Genomic DNA, 16,134 nt, shown 5'->3' with positions numbered 1-16,134 from the left:
TTTGCTGGCTGACTTTACCAAGCCATTTTTGGTCAGTGTGTATCACTCCGTTTTTTGACTTCTTGTCTGTTTCTTGTTTCTCATGTTTGTTTTGCCTAGTTTGCCTGTTTGTACATCGCCTGACCCACACCTGTTTTTGACTCTGCCTCTGCCTTACTTCTTTGGATTTGTTTACCTGCCCTTTAATAAAAGCTTTAACTGCAATTGCATCCGTCTTACCCTGCATTACATGACAGTGGTGTGAAACTTTCATGCAAAGACCTGAAAGACAGAGTGAAGGTAAACAACAAAAGATGAAAAGGTTTGTGGATGCCAAACACTCAGGTCAAAACACCTAGTTTCAAATAAGAAGACCTTGTCCAGGCAGATAACTCACTCATGTAAAGAAAAGATGTTCAAAGTCACCAATTCTCATCACAGGAAAAGAGGAACACAGGAACTGGATGATGGATAGACTTGCTTCACACCTAACCATGATGCCTACAGAACTCAGTCTACCTATGAATAAACAAAATCCTGCTCAACCACCTGCAGTAGTACAGAATAGCAGACAATACAACCAATGCACCAGAAGAGTACCTGCCTAACTGAGAGACTATGTCATATAAATTGACACTACCAGAAAATTGCAAAACTGAGCACATTATGAGAAAAGCTTTGTGCTGCTAAACAGTGTTCAATGAATGAAAAGATCCACTTATGCTCTAGTTCTGCCTGAGGATGTTTTATGAGTAATACTTTAGAATAAATTTTATGCTTTTGTTGATTCCTGATTTCTGATTCCCCCAATACCGATGACCCCAAAAATAAATTTATCACGTTTATCTTTTTTTTTGTTGTTAATTTGTAAGTGACAAACATGAAACCCTGGATGAAATTTTGTCCTATCTTTATCAGCTTCCTTACCTCAAATTGTTGAATACTGTCTCCTATTGTTTTGTTTTTTTCCCCTTGTTGTTGTGTGCTGCTCTCTGGTTGGTCTGTCTAATTCCTGTGTACTTGTAACCCCTGCTCCATTATATTTTTAGATTTTTTAAATTATTACTTATATTTAGTTATACTTAATTTAGACCAGAAAGCCTGGGGTTTGTTCTTTTTATCTTCAAGTTTCTGTATTTTGCTCTGAGTTAATAATAAAACGATACCTTATCATCCGCTTTATCTTTTATGCCATTCACTTGAACGTCATTTTATGAAGGCCTGGGGTTGTTCTTTTTAACTTTAGGTTTCTGTTTCACTGCTGTGAGCCAGTAATAATGTGATACCTGGTTAAATTTTATTGAGAAATATACAAATGATTACTACATTCTTTCAGCAGAATTCACTGTCAGATCTGATGGAGTATCCTTTGTTTCACAAATTCAAAAACTGTTCACAGTCCCTGATAAAAAAAAATTATATAATTTCAGATTAAATCAACTACTATATGGTTGTTGTAAAGGACTCAGGATACAGGATACATGTGCTTTTCATAAGTATTCATCCCAACATTTAAAATACAATCATTGAATGTAGTCATGCTAACAATGTGATTAAAGGGTTAACAGAAAGAATGGTAACTAATGCTAGTTACCAAATATGCTGCCTTTAAGTCATGTCAGAGATATCGTAATTTCCCTCAGGAACTCATTTTTTTCTTTGAGCCCTGACTTTCTAAGTTGGGGCATGTCAATAGCAAAAAAACCCAAAAAACTCATGGCCTGGAATATGAATGCAAAAAAGGGCTGCCCCTTTTATTAAGGGTAGTGACAGTAAATAATGTAGAACATAAAAACGTAACAAACTTGTGTGAATCAGGGGAATCACTTGCATTTCCCGAGCACCTCCTGCATCCTCTCTTGCATGAGTATGCAAAGATCAAATATAATAATTAAATCTTGTAGAACTCTATTTAAAAAAATAGTTTTTCAGTGAGGGATGAGTCCAACCTTCTTTTCAGATTAGGCTCTTAATAAAATAAATAACAACCTGTAAGAACCTTGTTTATGATCTTTATAACTGTAAAGAAAAAAAAAACTTTGCAAATCTCTCTTTTGAATGTTGGCAGCATGATAGCAAATTACATTAAATTTAAATTTAATTTGGCCTTTGTTAAACAAAAGATACTCTATCAGATCTGACATGGAACTGGGCTGATTGAAATGTAATAAGGTATCACCTGGGAAGTAGGTATAAGGTACACCTCATTACCTGAAATTGGAAAATAAAATATTGACTTCACCTTGACAAGTAATACAGCATTTTAGAAATGCCATTTCAGTTTCTTTGGAAAATCTTTTTTGAATAGGCTTATCATCTGTGATATGATTCATACTACAGTCTAACTCTTCATTTTAACCTGGAACTGCATTGTAAACAAATAAAATAATCTACTACTTAGACCGGAAAGCCTGGGGTTTGTTCTTTTTATCTTCAAGTTTCTGTATTTTGCTCTGAGTTAATAATAAAATGATACCTTATCATCCGCTTTATCTTTTATGCCATTCACTTGAACGTCATTTTATGAAGGCCTGGGGTCGTTCTTTTTAACTTTAGGTTTCTGTTTCACTGCTGTGAGCCAGTAATAATGTGATACCTGGTTAAATTTTATTGAGAAATATACAAATGATTACTACATTCTTTCAGCAGAATTCACTGTCAGATCTGATGGAGTATCCTTTGTTTCACAAAAGTCAAAAACTGTTCACAGTCCCTGATAAAAAAAATTATATAATTTCAGATTAAATCAACTACTATATGGTTGTTGTAAAGGACTCAGGATACAGGATACATGTGCCTTTCATAAGTATTCATCCCCTTGATCTTTTCCACATTTTGTAGTGTTTCACCCTGGAACTGAAATGAACTTCATTGGGATTATATCTGGAACCTACACACACACACACACACACACACACACCCACACACACACACAAACAGCAACACAAAAATAAACACAAAAATACACAAAAATCTCTGAATCTCATTCACCAGGCATTGACTTCTGGCCTTCTCGAAGTGTGTCATATTCTTTAAAAAAAATGATAATAATAATGATGTGCAGATTGTTCAAAGTTTTGGATATTTTTGGGAAATCTTGACCTGTACTGTTATTTTGTTAGCACCTAATGCTGTTTGCATAAGTACAGCTGTATGCAAAAGTTTGGGCACCCCAGGCCAAATTCCTTTTTATTGATTTTATTTTATAGATTTTTTTTAATGTGAAAACAAGTAAACAAAACTAACCACAGTTAAATTTGATAAACTTCCAACATAAAAAAACTAACAACATAAAAGTTGTTATAGCATTTCACCCCTGTTACTGAGAACACCTAAATGAGTTCTTTCAGGAAGAGACATAGTTACAGCATCAAAATTTTAACCCTATCAATGACGTTTATTGCTCTATTTTGCCCTCTACTGGAATAACAGAGACTAGCCGTTTATTCCTGAATCTTTAAATTCAATTACAGTCCCCAGGCCGAGTTTTAATTTAGAGCATGCCTTCTAAAATGGAAAATGTAAATGTAAATAATTTGGCAGGCCAAATTAGAATATTTATTGGGCCAGTTTCAGCCCTTGGGCTGTATGTTTGACACCTCTGATCTAGGCCTGAATGGACTCATTAGGCAGGTCGAGGCAGGTTATGATTTGTTATGAGGAATAACAATTCCAGAGAGTAATGAATTCTTTGGCTCTTCAAACCTTGTGCTAACACTTAACACATCCTACCCCAGTGACATTCACAAATTCCAGGCTTCCAACATTCAAATAACCCATATAGAGTGGCAACTGACACTATGGCAACAGCTGGAGGTGCACAGAGTCTCAAAACAAGAGAGGGATATTTTTATAATAATTAATCAAAGATAGAAAGAAATAGTCACTGGAATATAGTAGAGTGCCAGAATTATAGGGAACTGACATACCTCTCCAAAGTTGCAAGTGTGTATCCACAAACAAAGACCTAATTATTATTCAAAACAAGCGCAGTGCAGAGACTTATTTGCATTATAAAATATTCAATTTTTTTTTTTTTGTCAATCTCTAAGAGCAGGGGCGAGGTAAGGTAAGGGTCCCTGGGCTTGAACCATTTTTGGGGCCCTATTTGTATACTATGATATGAATCTAACTGCTCCAACCAGAAAATATCGAAGAGTGCTATAACACAAACCACTGCACTGTAAAACCATGGAACATGAAACATGTTAATAATCTAAACACCAGTTTTTAAAACCTAAATGCCACATAATAAATTGGTGTGTTCTAATTGCAAACACAAGCGTTTGCTTGAGCCATCTCCCAAATGTTCAGGTATCAGCCTTCTAGACAGCAAGATACACTCAGTTGCATACCCTAGATCTGCTCCTCAAGAATACAACATAGGCTAATTGGAAGAATGGATACAGACAAAGTCTGTTTACACTCTTATTGTATGAACAAAAGATGCTGTTTTGATTTTTTTTTTTTCAGTAAAAATATACTCATCTTGTCATGTTTTATTTTTCAATAACTTTATTGAAAACATTTAAAATACAATCATTGAATGTAGTCATGCTAACAATGTGATTAAGGGTTAACAGAAAGAATGGTAACTAATGCTAGTTACCAAATATGCTGCCTTTAAGTCATGTCAGAGATATCGTAATTTCCCTCAGGAACTCATTTTTTTCTTTGAGCCCTGACTTTCTAAGTTGGGGCATGTCAATAGCAAAAAAAAAACAAAAAACTCATGGCCTGGAATATGAATGCAAAAAACGGCTGCCCCTTTTATTAAGGGTAGTGACAGTAAATAATGTAGAACATAACAAACATAACAAACTTGTGTAATTCAGGGGAATCACTTGCATTTCCCGAGCACCTCCTGCATCCTCTCTTGCACATTCTCCATCTTCTTGGTCCACTCCTCGCTCAGGCCCTCCTCATCATCACCAATGATGGCAGCGTAACCCATCAGAGCGATGAGGCCGACGCAGAACAGGTAGGTGAGGCGTGTGCACAGGCGCTCCATCACCCTACGATCTCCTTGTGAGTGAGTCATGTAGACTTCGAGGATGGGTCGGCTGAAGAGCTTGGGCTTGCCCATTACACCGTCATAGAGGGTGTGCAGGTTCTGGTCACCCATGTCGTTGGCATAGCTTTCCTCAAAATCATCGCGCTTGCGCTCCTTGTGCTCGGGCCGTGCCTCCACCACCTCCATGAATTTACGGAACTGGTTGCGTAGGTTCTCCTCTACGCGGCTGTATTGCCCGTCCAATGTCTCCTTCTTGATCTGGAGCAACGCACCACGGTTCTGCACTGAAAGCTCATCCAAGGCCCGGTTCACACTGCCAAACTCACGTCGAAGAGTTTGAATCTCCTCATCATCCACATGGTGGAGGACGACACGGATCAGCGAGCCTGCCACACCGAAGATGGGATTCACCACAGCGGCTGCTGATGAGATGGTGGCTACGCACTCCAGCACCTTCACCAGGCCTCGCTTCAGCTTGTCTCGGTCCTCTAAGATCTCGACGTCAGCCATGGCCTAAAACAGAAACGTTGGCCTGATTGGGAGAAGAAGATATACTTTATCCATATTATAAAGACAACTACCTTCACTCAGAGCACTTTGTTTCTAGTTAAGTTAGATCCTGGATTAGACCATGATTATAGTACTTGCTATTGACCTACATAGCTTTATTTACAAAGCTGAAATTAACTAATGCATTATATAGTGATGTGACACCATGATTCTCAAGCTCTTTTAGCAGGAGACTAATTGGAGGAATTTAGACTCAAACTGAGGTACAACAAAGGCAACAGCTGAAGCATAGGAAGTGATGCAGAAGAAAGGTTCTTCAACGGCTGAAACGGAAAAAGGCTCTCAGTGCAAGAGCGCAGGAAGTAAAACCACAAGGTGGGTTCAAGCAGCTGAGTGAAAAGTTAACTAACCATGTCTAGGTGACTGACACTTCACACTAGTGCAGGCAGACTTAAGGTAGACCTAAGTTTTCAAATGTGATAATGAGTTTAAAAATAAATAAACATAGGTAGCTGCTTTAGGATTAAATGTCGTGGGTTGAAAACATTAGCTATTTGGCTTCTGCCTCATTTCCTTTTACTACACTATTTTGCAAAACTTTGGAAATCGTAAGCTTGGGGTGATTTTGGACATAACATTTTATTTTGATTTTGCTTTGATTATTCTTTGATTCCCTTTGCCTATTTTTTGCAATAAAAAATATGGATTACTTTTTGGATTATTCTTCATTAAATTTACATTTTTATCTTAACCTTCCTGACTGGGACTCTTCTTCTGGTAAGGCTATTTATTTTTGCCTCCTCGCTGAATGCATACATTTCATGCTAGGCAATGTTAATACTTATTATACGCTAATGAGGTAAATAACAAGCAATTGGTTAATATTATTAAATAGTAAACAAAGGTGTCTTTGGTAATTCAAACTTTACCTTAAATCTTAGTTTGATAGGCATAGTACATTCAAGACTGTGGAAATCGTGGATAGAAAGAGTGATAGAAAGATTTTACTTTAGACTACATTGAAAACAAGACAATCAAAAACATTAGGCTACCGAAAGCAAGTTGTAACTGTTTCCTGAAGTGTAAACAAGGGAGAGTTTAATTTAATATTCACACATGATCAATTTTCATGCAGCAGTGAATTACAGGCTGTAAACCTTTGTTTATTAATCCCAAACGGCAAACAATTACCAATTAGATGGCCTTTTTATGCACACTGCTTTATCATGAGCCAGACATTTAAAAAAAAAAATGTATACATAAATTTATGTAGTTGCATAATAAAGAGGCCGCGTCTAGCAATGAAACACTGTCCTTGTCAGGCTAAACTGGTTAGATTAAAAGGAAAACAACCCAAATGATGACTCAAACCTATCAAACAACATGATCAGTACAAAATTACTTTACACAAGGCATACTAACTACAACAGCGAACAGAAAAAAAAAAGAAAATAGGTCCAAGGGCCTAAGGATCTTACCTGCTTTAGTGTCTATAGGTTTCCTCTTCCTAAAGCCAGGGTGAGGGTGGGACTCATATCAGAGCAGTGCTCAGTGGGTTAGGGAGGAGGATGGGGTAAGAAACATATCAGTATGTGAGTCGATACTGGCATATTTTATGCTATGAAAATGTAATTTTTGACTAGCATGATGCAGATCTTGCAGAAGAGACAAAAGATACAACTTGGCAACAGAAATTCATTTAAAAGGCCTCCCCATGTCCCTGGATAATACTGCTAATAAAATTTAGTTATTATCCCTTTAATTACATCCAAGGTAATTTCTGACATTAGTTTCACATTCATCTGTAATGGTTAAATATTTAAGTTCTGGATTGGTTTGTGTGCAATGCAGTTCAAGGCCTTCACGCAGGGTTTCTCTGTGGTATTAATGATGTGACAGATCAGAGTCATCAGCCTCTTTGAAAAATATCTTCCAAAGAAACAGGAAAGACACTGAAATGACATTTCTACATTGCTACTTGTTTAGATATGGGCATAATGATAAAGCTGGTCCCCTCTGCTTAGACAAATCTGACTGCACTTCATAGTCTAGTTTTGAGCATTAATAATGTGGAGGTAAGGCACATTTCAGGTTTGTAATGCTAGAGTTAGTGATACAGTACATTAAAAAGACTCTATTGGCTCTATGTGGCTAGGTTCTGCTGATCAGTGTCGCTTCTAAAACTAGCAGGAAGGCGGAAATAGTAATGCAGTACACACAAACCACAATCTTATCTGATTTTGCTACTTTCCACAAGCAGTGTGCCAAAAATATGTAGAAAATACACCTCATACCATGAATGGTGTATAAAATCAAAAGTACTTTGGAAATCTCTTTTGGAAAAACTCTTTGAACATTCCCATTATTAACATTAAACCACATCAGTCTTATCTTTTATATCATTCACATGAAGTGTGTTAAAGCATCTTCCTGCTTTCAATAAAATCCTTTTTTTAAATTCAGTTTTCTGTTTTCACTGTTGTGAGCCAGTAATAATGTGATACCTGTTAACATTTTAGTGAAAAATGTATAAATGATTAGTGCAAACCTTTTTTTTTTTAACAGAGTTCAATGTCAGATCTGATGGCGCAACCTCCATTTTAAAAAAGGCCAAATAACCTTTCACATTAAATCTATCGTTAGTCTTTAATTTCATGAATATAATTTTCTATTATACTGTATATAAATTCCTAAAAAACAAAGATATGTTTGAATACAGCAAATAATTGAGTTTCTTTGTTCCAAAAAATCTGTCCAAATATATTGTCATTATAAACTAGCTAGCTTTTACGAAAGTTAATGTCACAGTACCACCAATCAGCACAGCACAGAGTAGTGTTCATTCAATTAATTTGGAAAATAAAATGAAATTTACACTATGTTTACCACTAAACTCAAATTTATTAGCCAATCAGCCAAAATTGTGCCTCTTTACTTTTGTACTTAAGCTCAGAGCCAAGAAAGGGACGCTAATATTAATTTTTTACACTGTTTAACTGTGAGTGTAATTGTGATTGTGTTGAACTATTGATCTAGTCTAAGTAGCCAAACTGTAAGGTGTGAAAGTGGAATTCCCAGAGAAATTAATGATAAATGTTGAATTTATGGCAGAAAGCATTAGAGAACTCAAAATTTTAAAAATCTGAAATATAGAATATACGCAATTATTATTTTATATTGGGCAATGTAATCATGCATAATATTTGGTTCTCTTAAATCATAGATTTTAATGATACTGCTACTATCAGTCATATTGATTTAATAATGTACTAATTTAAGAATTGCATTTTAAATTATAAAATTAACCAAAAAAATACTCATTATTATCATTATTATTATTATTATTATTATTATTATTATTATTATCATGAAGGGGAGATGTGCTGTATGGTGAGCAGAGCAGAGCGCCCTCTGGTGGTTGTTAGTAAACTTCACGCCTTTTCTCTAAAGCCTCGGCGTCACTGCACTGAAACCCAGCAGCAGGAAGTCGACGGAAAAAGGTGAGTTAAGGATCTAAACAGCTTTTATTTGTTTAAAACCAGGAGTTTGGTGATATAAAGGGGATCGTGTGGAAAAGGACACATGCGATATTTTCCTGCAGATAATGCGATGTTGCTTCCACGTCTTTGTAAAAACCCCTCAAGACGTTTTCTGAATAATGGAGTCGAAAAGTATATTTTAATCTAACATAAACGTCAGCAACACGTTTTAGTACATTTGCAGCTACATGTTGCTTACTACTTAAGACCATTTATTTTGCTAAAGGGTTATTTTATTTTGAAAAAGGTCCGTTTTTCACGTGTTTTTGTTTTTTTCCAGGCCCAGGACAAGTTTACATAATGTGTTTTTTATGGAGCTTCTTAGAAATAGGTTTAAAATATGAAAACAACTGAAGCAATATCGCGTAAATTATAGTGAAAAAACGGCCTATTTAGGCCTAAGAAACTACAGCAGAGCGGTAGCCTACCACCGCCTGTTTATAACTAAATAACTTCCATTTATTGCGCTGCTAAAACCCGCAGAAAGATTATAAATAACCTGAAAACCTTTCAGTTAGGAAATTAAGCAATTATGTTAATTAAAAAAAATAATAAACTCAAGAACGAAACCGAAACTTGACGTGAGTTCCGGGAATTGACGGCCATACAGACGCCACCTAGTGGATATGTAAGGTACTAAGTCTACAATCATTCGGCACTACAGGCGCCGCCTAGTGGCCACCTTCGGTATTACTCCGTAATTGTTTGCCACCGCACGCGCCACCTAGTGGATGTGTAAGGCCACTTATGGTATTTTCAGCACGTTGACAGCAGTAAATATGAGTTATTAAAGATGTTGAACAAGATTTATGGGGGAAAAAAAACAACAAATATGTTTTTAACATAGTTAAATATAATTTTAAAAAATGTTTGTATTTATTAAGTTATTTATTAAATAATAGTAGGTACATATTATATCTATTAATGATAATAACACTTTTTTGTTTTGTAGAGTTTCAGAATGTCGCTGACGATCAGCAGGGCTGAAGGAGTGACGGTGTACACTGTACACTCCAGCAACAAAAGTAAATGGCCGCTCTTCTGCCAGATCCTGGGCACCATGTGCTACAGCCCCGTGTGCTCTGTGTCTCTGAGACTGAAGCAGCAGCTTGGCTGTTCTCTCACAGCACTGGCGGTTTGTTATGCTCTCAAACGCTACACGCAGGAAATGCTGCATTGTTTTCTTGCTTGAGAAATTGCTTGATAAATCAGAACATAACGTGGTGTGATTAACAGACATCACTGCATTTATTGCAAACTACAACATGACCACATAATGATATTTTGATGCATTTTGTCTATGTTCTCAAGTAGCCCACTGTCTGGTATTGTCTGATATTTTAGGACTAGAATTAAGATGATTTCTCATACTGTGATTATAATAAATTCAACTGTTTTCTCAGAAATGTCTGGGCCTATGCAATGACAACCTTCTCTCCTCCCACAGACTATACAGATCATGGTTGGATTAATGAATCTGGGCTTTGGGTCTTTGACTACAACCATTTACAGTATGAGTGACCTTGGTCCTGTTCCCCTTTGGCTTGGAGGCGTGGTAAGAATAATATTTCATCAAAATTTAATTGTTTTATTCAGGTTAATGTAAATTTCTTATATTTCACATAAGATGTATTATTGTGGTGTGTAAAGGTGTGTAAAGATGTATTATTGTGGTGTGTAAGGGTGTGTAAATTTGCATTATTGCAATGCCTAAAGGTGTGTAAAGATGCAATATGTGATGCAACAAATGACCTTTTTATTTCAGATTATTGCAGTCGGAATCATGTGTATCCTAGCAGAAAAGTTTCCAAGCCCATGTCTGGTGAGTTTCCTCTTTTCTTTTGACGCATGCTGTTGTTATATACTAGCTCACTGAGTCAGTTCATTTGACTCACCAGTAGAAATCAACTCTCAAACAGCTCATTGCCATCTTATCTTAAAACTGGTTTAATTTAATTTATTCGAAACATAAAAAATTGACTCAGTACATCACTATTTAGAATACAACATACGCAATGTGAGAAATATTAAACCTAAAATGTCACAGTGAAGCTGAACGATTTTAACACAACAGCAAGTGATAAATAGACGGGAATCATCCCATTTCACACTGTACATCAAATAAGCTTAGAAGATGTCGATTAATTTTCTATAACAGCTGCTCGAGCAATAGTGCAGTTTCAAATCATAGATTTATATTCATGAGCTCATTCATAATATGTTATTGTTTCCATACTAACAGCACAAGGACCTAATCAAAGATTTTTAATTAATGGATAAAATACATGCTGGTAGTTAATAAAGAAAAATGTGTCACTGCTGAAATGGTGAAGTTTTCTCCTGAAGAGAATCAACATCGTTGATTATCTTACTATAACGGCACGACACAGAAACTTTTATTCCTTACATAAATATCAAGTCCAGTATTAATCACTATAGGAGTATTGGATAATCCACCATCATGTCCTTACACAGATGCGTCTTCTCATTTTGTGTATACAGGTTGTCCTGACTGTGATGATGAATATAGTGAGCGCTGCATTAGCTATAACTGCCATCGTGCTTTATTCAGTGGATTTGGCGGAGACACGTTATTACTTGTGTGAATCTCCTGAACGTCGGCAGGACACTTATTATTACTGGACAACTGCATCTCCCTCGAAAAAAGCTGAGTTGGATGAAATCTTTCAGAGAAAACTAGAGGTCTACAGAATTTGTCAGGAAAACCAGCTCATTATGAAGGTAATCACTTTTGCTAATTTCAGAAAAACAGTAGTTTTTGACTTATAATTTCTGAAACACTGATGTTGTATTTATATGAGGTGATTAATTAGTCTGAGTAAGCTTAGAAAAAAGGAAACATACATATGTATTCACCTCCTTGGATTTTCCCAGATTTTCTAATGTTATTACATGACAAATTCTCTACATGTGAGCAGTATGAGCCTCGCTAAGCTCAAATTTGATTAATATTGAATCTCTTTGGGTAATTTACATGTAGAGTGAGGAAGTCATTTCTATGCTAACAATCGATGTTACGTCTATGCTACATTACTCTTGCATTATTTAATCCCCAAGACCAAGAACAACACTTCAGCTGGGATAAATTCCCACTGACGCAAAAATTATCATGCAAGTTGGATTGATATAAAGGTCATGTGAATTCTGTGTCATGTGTTCTGGCTATTCTAACAGATTTGTATTTGATTTCAGTACTAAATATAAAAGTTGCCGAAATTTGAATGAATACTAAGATCTAGTCATCTGCGTAACCAAAACGAATTAATTTCTATATCTAGACCATCAGCAGAGGCCTGGACATCATGATGATTGTGCTCGCTGTTCTTCAGCTGTGTGTCACCATCAGCTGGTGTGTTCTGAACATAAAAGCTCTCTGCAAGAAGGAAGCAAATGGACAGGTATAACTGTCTTTAAAGAAAATCCCAAATTAGCTGATATAATGAGTTCTGAGAGCTGTGGTTGGACTCCTGAAAGTAGAACATACTGCTTAAAGCTGATCTGTGTTCAATTTTTCAGGATGTGGAGGATCCAGAACTTCGCAAACCCCTCATGGATCAAGAAATTCTCAATCCTGTGTGTTAGAAACACTAAAGGCACCACAGTTAGACTAGTTACTATCCAGCACTTTCCTTTCTGTTGCATTTAAAAATAAGTATCCACTTTGTTATTAAAAGCACTGATAATTTGCATGACATTTGTTTCCTAGGTTTACACTACAGATTTGTTTTTGTAAGCACAGTGTGAAATATATGAATCATTATTAAAGCATGTTCACCTGTTTCAGTATATCAACCACCCCTGTGCATATGCTTGCTAAAACAGAAATAAATGTAAAGAAGTAAATAACAGTGGGCAGTGTGTTAATATAGTGTCAGTTTATATGTTCTGTTTGTGCTAAAATGTTAAACTGCAAATATTTTAAGTATATATTTACACAATTAATTTTAACATTGACAATAACAATGGGACATAAGCACTAATGATCTTGTTTGATTGTGATTTATGATGAGCATTTTGGGTAACAATGGGAAATATACGTGTACTGCTATAATATCAAAAGAGATGACCATTTCTGATGAGTGACAGGAACATATGAATTATCATTATTATAAAGAGGTAACAAAAAGTGTAAACCAAACCTGAGTGAACATAAGATTATTAAAGACCCTAAAATCCAGGCTTTAACAAGTATACTTTTTTGTTTGAGAAGCCCAAACAGAAGATTAGTTCCTGGGATTTAGCTATTAATCCTTACATACAGTTGATAATCTGTTTCAGTTAGACTGGGTAATATCACACCTTTTTTTTTAAAACAGCTAACTATGTCATCGTCTTTTCTGCTGACTTTATGCTACTTTAATAATATAAGCACAAGAGTGGTGTAATAATGCACACATGCTGAACATAAGTATATTACATATTTTTAAAATAAATTTTAATGGTTAAACAGCAGAAATAATGAATTGCTGAAATAAACAATCAGCTACAGTAACTACTATGTAAATAGTAAATAACATTTTGTATTAATGTGCTAAATCTTTATCTACATGTTTTAATGAGAGCGTAAAATATGATATTTTTCTTGATCTTCATTTACTTGATCTTCAAGGTTAGTGAAGTCTATCCCAACTGTAGGGTCAGATTCCTGCTCTTGGCTGGAGTGGAACCTGATGTGGTCTTCTGCTGTTGTACCCCGTCTGCCTCAAGGTTTGATGTGTTGTGTCTTCTGAGATGCTTCCCTGTTCACCACAGCTGTAAAGAGTGGATATTTGAGTTACATTAGCTTTCCTGACAGCTCCAACCAGTCTGGCCTTCACCTCTGTTGAACTGCTGCTCACTGTTTTTTTTTTCTGTTTTGTTTTTCCACAGACAATGTTGTGTGTGAAAATCGCATTACATCAGAAGTTTCTGAAATATTCAAACCAGCTATGGCACCACCATCTATCTCATGGTCAAAGTCCTGGTTTATTTGACTAAAGAATATTTCTGCAAAATATTTCCTGAATATTCTCCAGATTAATTGTTCAGTTATCATACTGCTATTTTTTACAACCCGCACCATAAAAAAGAGAAACTCATCAACTGTAATGTGCATCAGGGAGGCCGTTTTACCCTAGAGAATCTTTTTAGTCTAAAGATGATGGATTTCACCATAAGTGCTCTGAGTCTATGTTACTTTAACAGCAGAAAATGGTGTGTTCTGAATTTCCAGATTTCCCCAGGTCTGCAAATGTCTTTAAATTCCATATTTTTTCAAGCTTTCTAGACCTGTGTGTGTTTAGAGTCATTCACCACCAGATGGTGCTCAGAAAACTCCACTAATTTCCCAGCTTTGTGTATTTCTAGAACAGCAGTAGCCATTTTGAAAGAGAAATGCTCAGAAAATGAAGGCTGTATTCCAGTAGTGCACTCCAGCAGAGGCTGTTCCTGACCCCTTGGAGGTCAGAGGGGTGGAGACAACATGACTGCACACTTCAGGAGCAGAAATTAGCCAAAAGACGGATGTAGTTCAGTCAGATGTAATTTCTCTCTCAAAGCAAATAATAATAATAATAATAATAATTAATGAAGCTGTAAGCACAACAAATAAAATACTTAAAAAATGTTGAATTTCTTGGCTCCCCATTCCGATTATACGTGTTCAGGTCACCAGATTTTTCTTGATTAGAAGTGCCCAAGATGGGGTTTTTCAATAGTGTCTAGACCTCTTCCTTTAAACACAAGAAATTGCCTTTAAACCTGAAAAAAATCGTAATAGAAAATGTGGACTGAAGAAGGAAATGGCTTTTTTTTTTCCTTTGCTGAAAAATACTAATATGTTGAGGCAAGTTGACGAGTAGTCCTAATAGTAATTATCACATTAATTTCTGATATAATGTAACAATCTGGTTTATACCCTCATCATCTGACAGCTTTTAAAATAGCACTTGATCCTGCACATCCTTTTATTTTGCATTTTATTTATTTTTTAATAGCATACTTCAACAGTTACTTGTGCGCACAACTTAACAAAGACATGATACTAAATCAAGGTCATGAACTTGTACTGCATGTGTGGGATATTTGCTATTTTAGGACATTTTTTATTTGCTATTTTGAATTAATAAAATGTTTTTGTTCATTTAATGTGCTCTCTTGTAAAGAAACATCCCCACAATTGGCAGGATAAAGTCTTTAATTTAAGTGGATTACACTTTGGCTACTTATACTGTATGATTCCACTGCGTATGTACAGTGTTAGTTACATGTACAATGTTAGTTACGGTATATAAATAATTGTATGAAAATAAAAAACAACTGCACATCAATATGGAGTTAAAAGCATGGGTAGTGAGTGGCTATAGAAGAATGAAATTTAAAAACAACACATGCTATAATTAACTACAGCACTTCTCATCCTACCCAAAACAAAACATTTCTGCTGCTAGTTTCAGGTGGTACTGAGAATGAACAAGCAATTCGCAGACAAAGGCAGATAACAGAGAGTTACCACAGGCATGTCTGTATTTTTTATGCTATTGTTCGTGTTGGGTTTGCTCTTTCTCTCGACTTTACTTGGATTACTTTCAGAGTGAATCACTGGGTCTCTTAAAACCCAGCTCACAATAGGGGCATGACAATATACCGGTCTGACCTGGTATGAAACCTGAAATTTATTTGATTGTTTACATTAAAGTATACTTTAAAGTATAGACAATTTTCATCACATTTGAGGTGCAGTTCCCCATCCCTTCATGTACAAGGTTTTTAAATAGGGTCAACTATTTTTGTATAAAAGATATTTATATACAGTATATATTTTTTTGATAATCCATTGAGAGATCATCTTGTTTTCTAGCAGTTTTCATAAGTGGGTAATGTAATACTTGAAGTATGTAGAGTTATACATCATTTAACATGAAAAAATACCAAGAAAACTGTGATCTTGGCTTAAGTATACATCATTTCTGTAAATTAATTGCTTAATTTTATTCTATATGCTTATTATTTTGTAGTTTCCCCCAAGGGACCCCAAGGTTATTTTTACAAGGAAACTCAGGTCATCAGGTCCTTGTATAAAGACCTGGTGGC

General features: G+C 35.7%; 2 protein-coding genes across 2 annotated transcripts; one reads left to right on the top strand and one right to left on the bottom strand.

The window, feature by feature from the left end:
- Positions 1-3,722: 3,722 nt before the first annotated feature.
- Positions 3,723-7,285, bottom strand: LOC113532737 (protein rapunzel). The gene is made up of 2 exons (XM_026924302.3): positions 6,982-7,285; positions 3,723-5,525 (listed from the first exon to the last, which is right to left on the bottom strand). Exon 2 carries the CDS (start codon positions 5,501-5,503, stop codon positions 4,820-4,822), a length of 684 nt encoding a protein of 227 aa, XP_026780103.3. The 5' UTR covers positions 5,504-5,525; positions 6,982-7,285; the 3' UTR covers positions 3,723-4,819.
- A 1,591-nt stretch (positions 7,286-8,876) lies between these two features.
- tmem176l.1 (transmembrane protein 176l.1) lies at positions 8,877-12,911 on the top strand. Its single transcript, XM_026924301.2, has 7 exons — positions 8,877-9,003; positions 9,995-10,177; positions 10,490-10,597; positions 10,808-10,864; positions 11,545-11,784; positions 12,342-12,461; positions 12,580-12,911. The coding sequence occupies exons 2-7, from the start codon at positions 10,004-10,006 to the stop codon at positions 12,643-12,645; spliced, it is 765 nt and encodes a 254-aa protein (XP_026780102.1). The 5' UTR covers positions 8,877-9,003; positions 9,995-10,003; the 3' UTR covers positions 12,646-12,911.
- Positions 12,912-16,134: the final 3,223 nt, after the last annotated feature.

Source organism: Pangasianodon hypophthalmus, chromosome 22 (genome assembly GCF_027358585.1).
Source record: "Pangasianodon hypophthalmus isolate fPanHyp1 chromosome 22, fPanHyp1.pri, whole genome shotgun sequence".
NCBI lineage: Eukaryota > Metazoa > Chordata > Actinopteri > Siluriformes > Pangasiidae > Pangasianodon > Pangasianodon hypophthalmus.
This window is presented reverse-complemented; position numbering and strand designations above follow the sequence as displayed.